The sequence below is a fragment of the Mycteria americana genome, chromosome 6 (genome assembly GCF_035582795.1).
Source record: "Mycteria americana isolate JAX WOST 10 ecotype Jacksonville Zoo and Gardens chromosome 6, USCA_MyAme_1.0, whole genome shotgun sequence".
NCBI classification, from domain to species: Eukaryota; Metazoa; Chordata; class Aves; order Ciconiiformes; family Ciconiidae; genus Mycteria; species Mycteria americana.
The window spans coordinates 56,280,098-56,290,022 of NC_134370.1; the positions used below are offsets into that span (position 1 = coordinate 56,280,098).

General features: G+C 36.3%; 1 protein-coding gene across 1 annotated transcript in view; it reads right to left on the reverse strand.

The window, feature by feature from the left end:
- The window catches only part of UNC13C (unc-13 homolog C), a 188,083-nt gene extending 178,480 nt beyond the window's left edge, over positions 1–9,603 (reverse strand). Inside the window, exon 1 of the mRNA XM_075506000.1 lies at positions 6,513–9,603. Within this exon, the coding sequence (XP_075362115.1) occupies positions 6,513–9,477 (2,965 nt within the window). The 5' untranslated portion in view covers positions 9,478–9,603. The remainder of the gene's footprint in view (positions 1–6,512) is intronic.
- Between the last annotated feature and the right edge of the window lie 322 nt (positions 9,604–9,925).

A 9,925-nucleotide genomic window follows, 5' to 3' on the forward strand; every position in this document is an offset into this window, starting at 1 on the left:
TGTTTTACTTCCTGTAATATTACTGGAAGATTTCCAGAGTGCACATATATATATAGGGAAAAGGATTTTCTAGAATTTTAGCTAAGCAGGTTGAGTGCAGGAATATATTGTCTTTATCAATTCCTGTGCACATCATCTGAAAATGTATTTAGTTTCTCCCCGCTTCAGCTTCTTATCCCACAAAAAAAGAAAAAGAAGTTAAAGATAGCCATCGTTTTGTTTACCTGACCAAAAGGCAGGCACAAACATGAAGTTAGGAAAGAAAAAAAAAGACAGTTGGAAAAACTGGATTATTAAATTCTGTAGTTCATTGTCATCCCCAATGCAGCACCAAAATAGATTCCTTAACTTGCAATAAATCTTGTTTCCTCAGTACCACACATCTGTTCAAGTATATAGGGAGGCTATCCATTACTTCCCCAGCCTGTTTATACAATACATCTGTTCCATTGCCACCGTCTTCTGACGTGAATATGGAAGGGAATTTACACTGATGAAAAATCTCTGTAATCTATCTGTTTACATTATTTACATATGAAGAGACGAGCAATAGATGAATCAACTTCTATTGAAAAGTATTATGTCCCCAAATCCAGCTCTCTATACCTCATACATTAGGTGAATATATATTTATTTTTTTAAAACATTGCAGATCAACTGTATCAGCCACACAGCATACACAATCAGCCCTTATATTAATGAAGTCTTTTGTCACTCCAGGTTAAAAAAAAAAAATCTATTAGGGATATGGCAGAATACAAACAAAACCTTGTATCACTGATTACTGTGGTTTCAATATTTTGAAACAGAACAGAAAATTTTGGGGCTTGGTATTGCTGTTAGCTTTTATTAATTAAAAGTGTTCCTGTCTGGGCTGTTCTTTCACAATGATGCAAAGACTAATTGCAGTATACTCACTCATTACCTTTTTTTTTTCCCCATTACACTATGCCTGAGGTTAGAAAGATGAGAAATGCCATTGGGTTCAGTGAAGGAAAAGCATCTCAAAGAGATCACGACAAAAAAAGTTTCATTATTTTGTACAAGGTGATGCTAAACTCAAAGGAAACAAAGTGTAGCCACCACTCTGCTTCAAGCCTTCCAGTGGGGGCTTCTGGCGAGTGTTTACAGTGAAGTACACCTAAAGCCATATAAAGTATGTCAAAACTGTATCAACTTAAAGCTGCATTAGCTCAAGACAGCTTGTTTAGCTTTAATTATGCCTAAGCCTTCAATAGTGCCACGACACCATTATTCACTAAAGGATAAGTATAAACTTAAATTTGTATTTAATTTTTTAACAACACAATACTTGAAGAAATGAGGTGGTAATGACAACAGAGGGGTCTTACAGATTTCAAAGAATACCTCCAAGACGACAAACTGTTAGTTTTGTTATGACAATGGCAGACTGATTAAAAAGGGGAAAAGATGACCATTATCAACAACCCCTTTTATACTGTGGTATGAACAAGACTGACTGGCATTAGCTGTTACTACTGGTCAATGAAGGAATTAGCAGCTCAGTTTGGCATAATACATGCAAATAGACATGTTCTATTTTTATTAATTGCTGTACTATTTTACACGCTAAACTAGAATTCTGCCATCTGACTAGACATCCTTCCCTTACCCAATCTGCATCAGCAGCCTGAGAAGGAACTTTATTTTTAAGGAAAAAAACCTGCAAACCCAAACACAATTCACAATATTTTAATCAGTCAACATAGTTACCTCAAGCAATTAAGAAATAAGATAGGATATACGTCTACTATTCATTTCTCTTTCTACAAACAGTGGTCCTTTCCTAAAGCCCACTTCCCAACACAGCTAATGTAGATTGAGTGTAGGAGAACTCTTTAATATTTAAAAGCAATTTATCTTCTAACAGGCTTCTTATTTCCCCATTACGGTCACCACCAACCAACATGCAGTTGCTGTGACCAAGGTAATGGCTTTATTTATCCTGTTTCCACCTGAATGGCTATAAAATGACCGATTCATTTACTAAACAATACCAGATCAATTGATTTTCATCTGGGCCACAGCACTGATCTTTTCAAGTCCAAATCCAAGACTTATATTCACATAATAAAACTGGTACAATACTATTAACTATAGTTATTAGTTACTAGTAACTCTGCACCTACACAAGCGTATTAAAAACAAACATGATGGGGGTAAGACATAAAGGAAACAAAACCCTGAGTACCACAAGACAAGGTTAGATTAACCTCTAGAGCCTATACTCTTTGGGAAAATACAGCTGACTCAGGCAGTTCCAGCAAATAGTTATTATAAAAAGGCCAGAAAAGCTGTCAAAATGAGAAAATATGTGCTTGTTTCAAAAGATTGTAGTTTGAATAGACAGTTTGAAATATGCATTAGTGATATACTTATTTTGATGACAGCTTTTCTTAATGTGGAACCAAATGACCACACTGCAAGGGGAGTGCAGTAATACATTACTGGTTCCTTTAGTTTCAAATGTTAGCATCACATCTCCTCCTTCAGGCATATACAAAATAAAGCTGTATTGATCCTGATCTCTAAGTTCTGTTCTTCAGTCAGACACCACTAAACGTAATACAAATCCTTCCTATAAAACAATAGAAAACCCACTTTTATTCACATGTTGAAGAGGCAACTCCCATCCCTGCCCCTGTAGTCTGACTTGCCACTGTACGTATTTATAGAGTAAGATGAGTTCACCCATCTTGACACCATGAACAGTCTACAGGTTACTCTGTGGCAGAAAATTCAGACCAAAGGCTGTTTAAAATCTGACAACTCACCAAATGATCAGTAAGATCTTCATCAACTAGATCAAGAAGCTATTGCTCATAAACTACCATTCATAGAAAGAGTCTATGTTATCGTTAAAAGCAACTCAGAAGAGCGCATGCAACTCTGGAAGCTTATCCAGAGTGATAGTTTCATCAGGAGGGAGAATGATGCTTATTCTAAGGCACCTGTAAAAGATAACAAGATAGAGATGGAATGAACAAAGCCATTAGAGAAAAAGAAAGCTAGAAAATAACAGGCGAGGACTGGAACAATAAATAAAAGGGTAACAGTTATTTTTGATTACAGCGTACAAAGAAACAAACCACTGGCTAGCATTTCTCCGATCTTTTTCTAAAAAGCCATCAATCCTTCCATTACTATACATGCATCATCACAATGCCTCTATGTCCTTACAGAACTTTAAATCTGAGGATTACTCACGTACTGCTCACGTCTCCTCTCATCCATATACCTTATTACTTTCACTCCCATATGTCTCCAAAAACACATTGTAATAAATAATACATAAGCAATCAGCCCATAGTGTATTTTTTCTCTCCAGCTAGAGACAGAGAATAGGACTATCCGATGGGGTTCTTGTGCAGTAATAAATTATTTATGTACCAAAGGTTCAATGACCTTACCTCATGTGTTACTAGAACGAAAATAATAGCATTCTAAACATTTCTTTTGTACTAAATTGGAGAAATAACACTACTGTGTTATCTGGCCATATCTCTGGTTGGCTAGATTGCTGTCTACCTGCTCCTGGTTCCATGGAGAGATGAAAAAATTCATTAAACAATAGGTTAATGCTTTGGTTATATAATGAAGATTAATTCAAGGAACTCGTTCTGCAACTAGTACTTTTCCATCTGCAAATAAGAAATCAGAAGGTGACTGTGAATAGGGATAAGAGAGTAAAAAAATCCCAAAACATTCATAAAAGTAACATAAACCCTAGATCAGCTATTAGTCACTTTTCTTTAAAGTTATTACTGCTCCTGCAAATATTAAAAGGAAGCTATAATACCCCAAACTACTATTTGTTTAAATGATAAATTAAGTATTCTCTGGACATGCATGAATCCACACGTGAAGAAGAGGGGGCAGGTTGTGAAAACTGAGAGGCTACAAACTGTACATTTGTGTGTTTTGGAGAACTCCTTTAAGAACTGATTTACAAAATGTTGTTTCCTATACTAAATCAAAATTGCTGTGCAATTCAAGTAATAAACAGAAGTTAAACATGTTTTGTCTTAGAGGACAAACTGACATTAAGAAGACGTCCTTCTTCAAAGGCTGCATACAAAGTACTAAAAAAAAGTATTTCCTTGTCACAGAACAGTAGAGGCTAGAAGGGACCTCTGGGGGCCATCTTGTCTAACAAACCTGCTCAAGCAGGGTCACCTAGAGCAGATTGCCCAGGACCATGTCCAGATGACTTTTGAATATCTCCAAGGACAAAGATTCCACCTGTGGATTCCATTATCTGTGAATAGACTGCAATATCAGTCATCCAGCTCACTGAAAGTAAAATCAAGAAAGATTTGTCTGCAATAATACTGCATGTCACTCAGCAGTAGTTTTTCAGGTAAGTATTCATTTAGTAGACTACACCAGCTAGGAAATACATTTTGAAAGTTTTAAATACTGAAGAATTGTTAGGTGTTCTGCAGACATTAAGAGGTAAAATATCACATTCATCCATTAAATATAAAACATGAAAGACTAAACAGTCTTTCATGTTAATAAGTATTGCCAGGTATGCTACAGGACCTGAAGATACATTTGTAATAAACCAGTTAATGACCGCTGAGGCAGAATCCCTGATGGAAACACGTCCTCGCTGTTGGTGTGGAAAATAGAGTGTGAAGAGAAAACAGAACTGCTACTCACGAGTCAATGCATACTGTTTTCAGAATAATCTGAGAAATAGTGTTGTCGTAGCAGTTAATCTGTAAATTCCCTTTAACCTCTTGCTGTATTCCCTTCTCTTCTATTTCAGTGGAAACAAAAATGGAGGTCCTAGTATGACATCTTATACCCATGCAGACACTTTATGCCCCACAGACTACACCCATTAACATATTTTCATAAACTGGCCTTGGGGTAAGTTGGCTTCTCTGTAAATATAGTATAAGAAATGCTTCAGAAGAATTAATTCAGAATTAATTCACTAAGAGACTGAAAGAGGTCTTTCACCTGCTGGGTTAAAGGAAAAACAAATACCTTTAATGCACAGAACTGATCGCATGAGATGTAACATCAAAGTTAGTTCTCATTTTCTAACAGCCTATGTTATTAATAACGTATACAAACATACAGACTTTAAATAGTGGAACCAATTTGGGTTTCACTATTTTGCATCTTCCCTGCATGCTTTCTTTAATTAGGTCCTCAGATCTTTATATTCCTATTGTACAACAATGACTAGGTAAAATGACTGTGGTTCCCCCACCATGCTTCATAAAATAATGAAAAAGTCATGAAAATACTAGCTATTGGTAGCTCTTTCTTCATACATACACCATGCAGTGTCTAACACAGTACTGTAGAAAAATATCTGCAAAATTACAATCTAGTGTCATTATTTAAATGTAAAAATAGACTTTAAAATAAACTTTCATACTAGCAATGTTTAATAGCTTGTGTAACATACTTTCAACTTGACTATATGTTTATTGTAAAAGTAGTTGTCCATGTACAAAAGAAACTTTATAGTAGCTCAAGCTTTGGATGCTTATTACTACTAAATACAATCCTTGGCTAAAGGCACAATTCTTCAACTTTAAAATGAATGTATCAGATGATTATTTTTTCAAGGCAGCTAAAGAAAGCAAAGATTCAGTCAAGGTGACAATTACCATCTGGCTTGCTACAGTAATTATGTGCTCCCAATTAAATGCACATGCAATATTATAACATTAGCATTCCAGTGTACATTAATATTGAAAATCACCATATTTGTGTAATACTAGAGACATTAAAGTTATGTATATGACTGTCTGCTTTGAAGTCTGTTAACACAGAAGATAAAGATCATGAATAAATCTGTGTCAACACCCTCTGTGAGTTAAGTTCCTTTCTACCACCTCTCCATAGATGGATGCAACCATTTACCCTTCTTTTCTCTTTCACACCCTTCTCTTCCCTTTTTTGGGGACTGACTACTTGTTTGAGGGCTTACTGGGAGTACAACTAAGGACAGAATTAAAATCAGTTTAGACTTGCACACTCACAAGTACATAACAAGTTATAGGTTGCATACAGGATGCAGAACACTGCTTATCAGGACAAATATAGAACCAACCATGCCTTGAAAACTGTTAAAGGAAGCACTGCAATATCTGGATACTCTGGATTACTCCTGTGAATATGTTTATAAAGCTATAAGAAAAACTAGAACGGTGAACTGTTTAGTTCTTTTCATAGGATTTAAATCTTGTGAAATTCAATTTTCAAGTTACTGAAATCCAAAGCAACACAATTGCTTATAAACATGTTTGACTAAATATACTCAGAAAATTCCTTCAGAACAAATTTGTAAAATTTTAGCCTTTTGACTTCCATGGGACTATTTCACCCTATTAACAAAATCAGACATAAGCAGAATTTTTGTCACCAAATTCAATGGAAGCGGGTTCAGGTACCATACAGAAATTAATGTCCAACTCTAGTAAGAACAATGTTTTACTTAAAAGACATTATTAAAATACTATTACCTCCAGCAAGGATCTTCTCTTCCAAATCATTCATTTGTTTCTTGTATGCTTTTAAAGCAGCTTCTTTAAATGATGGTCGTATTCTTTTTTTCTTTGGAGTTTCTGTAAGCATCTCTGGGACATTCTGATTTTCATCTTCCCTTACTTCTATGTCAGCAGCCGTGTCACTTTCAACTTCCAATACCTCTTCGCTGACCACACTGCCAAACTGTGTGTCATATTGCTCCTCTGGTAGTATTGCATATGGAGTCTCATACGAAGGCTGCCCCAGTTCGTATTCTTGGACCTGCTCACTAGTTTCACTACTATTAGTTCTATTTTCTAGTTTAGCAAGGACTTGTTCCATTACTTCTACATAGTCTGTTTCATTCTCACCAGGTGGTTCGATCAAGTCTTCCTCATACTCTGCTTTGTAGCAATAAGGCTCAGCATAAACATCAGAATCTAGTGTTGTACTTGATTCATTTGCAGTAGACTGAGATAAAGTTCTAAACCTTCCCATAAAAGATGATCCACTGTCTTCATACCCACTTAAACTTTGTGTACTTTTATTCCAGACTACTTCTAAAGCTGACTTAGCACGTTGAAGTGTAGATCCAAATTTAGGAAAGCTGAAAGTCTTATCAGAAAGATCTATGCTTAATCGGCTATGCCACGACTTAGGGGCCGTTTCTTCTGAGTCGTCACTTGGTAGTTCACTCTGACTTCGGTACATCATGGGCAATCTGTTTTGATTCTGATATGGGGAGATAGAATTTGTTTCCTGATAATCATCATATTGACCAGTCCACTGACATTGTGATTCACTATCAAGGCCTAGACACGATGGAGAAGTACCATCAAGGGTAAAATCGTAGCTTTCAGTATCATACTGGAGGTCAGAACTTTGGCACTTTCCAAAATCCGTCTGTTGATCTGAAGGGCTGCTCATATCATACACAAAAATTTCCTGTGTGGATGAGTCTAGGCCCAAATCTGCCCCCTGTTCCAACTGATTCCAGTCTTTCCATGGGGAAAGATCATCATGTAAAGAAAGCTGAGAATCACTATAGTGGCTTCTGTCTCCAGATGCACATATTATTCCGTTGCTTACTCCACTGTCAACGGTTTCTGTGTTCTCTGCTTCATTTTGCTCTGGATACTGCTGCACATCTTGGACAAAAGTCTGTCCCTGGGAACTGCCATACCAGTTTGTAGAATCATCTTGCCTTCGTTGCCAAAGCTCTCGATCGGAGGAAGACAATAGTGAATTGCCGTTTGTTCTGCTAAAATACTGATTTTCTGAAAAATCCTCAGAGTAAGACTGACACAATTTTGAGAAATCTGACTCTGAACGGCTAAGTTTTGGTGTTGCAAAGTCATTCTGTAAATGCCATAGAGGAGTCATGTCTGAATAATAGGTCTTCGATTGTTTTTCCATGTTGTCAAATTCTGGTGACTGATTGCCGTAATTCCTTCTGTTTGAAAAGGTGCTATTGTCAGCAGTTCCATTAAGGTCTTTAGTATCTGGGGACTCAGTACTCCCCTTTGCAGTGCTTGTTTTTATTTGAAGTGCTGATTTAGATATCTTTGCATACCTGTTCTTATTTATATCTGATTCCAAGTCTTTATCACTGTCAGGTGACTCCCAGTCATGCATTTTAGTTTTTGTCTCCACAGTTAAAAGCTTCATATCCATACTCTCATATGTCTGAGAGGAAGGTAGTCCTCTTTCTTTTTTGTCTTTTACGTCATGGGAAAATATATCTGTAGAAATTCCAATGCCAGTTCCCTTAAGTTTATAAGACTTTTTTAAAATCAAATCTCTTTGCTGTGATGACTCAAAGTAAACAAGAATAGGCCTTGGCTTTGCATTTGGACAGTCTCTTTGCTGCCCCAGTCTTTGGGCAAACTCAATTTTAATAGTGCTTTGTGCCTCTGAGAAACCCATTTTATCTATTAATATTTTGTAAACTATGCTTTCAGTTTTTTCAAGCCTCTCTTCAGGCACATTTAGAAACCTAAGACTTGCTTTGTTTCCTGGATGGCCTATCTGCTTAATGTAGTCGTGTATGTCCCGAGTTTCTCTTCTGGACTGGACAAATCCAGTTCGCAATTGTTCAATTTCATTTTGTACAACTTCTACACTACTAGAAATTTCATCAATTGATTGTTTCAGAGCATTAACATGCCCTCTTAATTCAGAGAGTTCTGTTTCAATTTGACTTATTCCCTGAAGCTCTTTAAAGATCATTTCCATAACATCATGGGTTTGACTAATACAACCTGTTGAACTAAAGCCAGGTTCAAGAGTATTTGATTTCTGGTGACGGCCAGTTCTGTCTAGAGATTTACTTCTTAAGCCCCATGTTTTCTTCCATGTACTTAGTTCTGAGTCTGATGAGACACATTCTTGGCTCTTCTTCCATTTCCTTAGTTTTCGTAAAGCTCCCAGCTTCAGTGTGTGTAAAGTGCGTTCTCCATCAGAACTTCCATCAGATGGTGCAAGGCTGCTTAAGCTTTTTCTGTTGCGTCTCACAGGCATGGTGTGTGATAAGTATTCGTTTTTCTTGCTATTACTTTTTACTTCGCTTAACGACTCAGAATATGAACTATCATTTGAAGACAGATCTTGAACTATATCTTCATTATTACTGTTTGTCACAAAAATGTGCTTTTGCAGTCCATTGGCAATAGCAACTCTGTAACTGAATGTTGGAGAAAGTGAAAAGTCTCTATTACTTTCCTCTTCTTCAGTTGATAAGTTGCGAGCAGATGGACACTTTGCAATCTTTTTAACAGTGCTTTTTAAAGTATTTGAAAATTTTGGATTCTTTGTTTGTCCAATCTGAGTTAAGTCTTGTTCCTTTTTGCTCTGACAACTCTCTTTCCTTTTTGTACTATTTCCCGATTTCTTTGTAAACATTCCTTTGCAAATCTTATGTATGTAAGATGAGATCAGGCTCTTTAAGAGGGCAGAAACCATGGAGTGTAATTTATATTAAGCTGTTTCCACAAAAGACAATTTTTGATCCAGACAAGTATTCGTATCTCCAACAGGATCATCAGCAAATATTTCATCAACAGAGACTACAGACATATAAACTACTGATGCTCTGGTATCATTGGACAGCCCCAAAAAAAAAAAAAAAAATCATACATCTGCTTGTTCAAAACCAAATCCTGAAGGGGTTTTGTATGTCTTGCAAAATCTCACTCTGTTGCGCATGGCTTCTTGAAGTGTCTAAAAAGGAGGGAATGACATTACAATGGCTGCCAAACAAATGTATCATTCAATAATACTGATGTTGTTTTAACTGGGTTACAATGGAAACACAGAGCAGTTAAGTATTTATTTATACTTTCCCCATAATTGTCTGAATAGAATTTTTCATGAACAATTGAAGCTGAAAGCAGTTCTAGGCAAATATTTT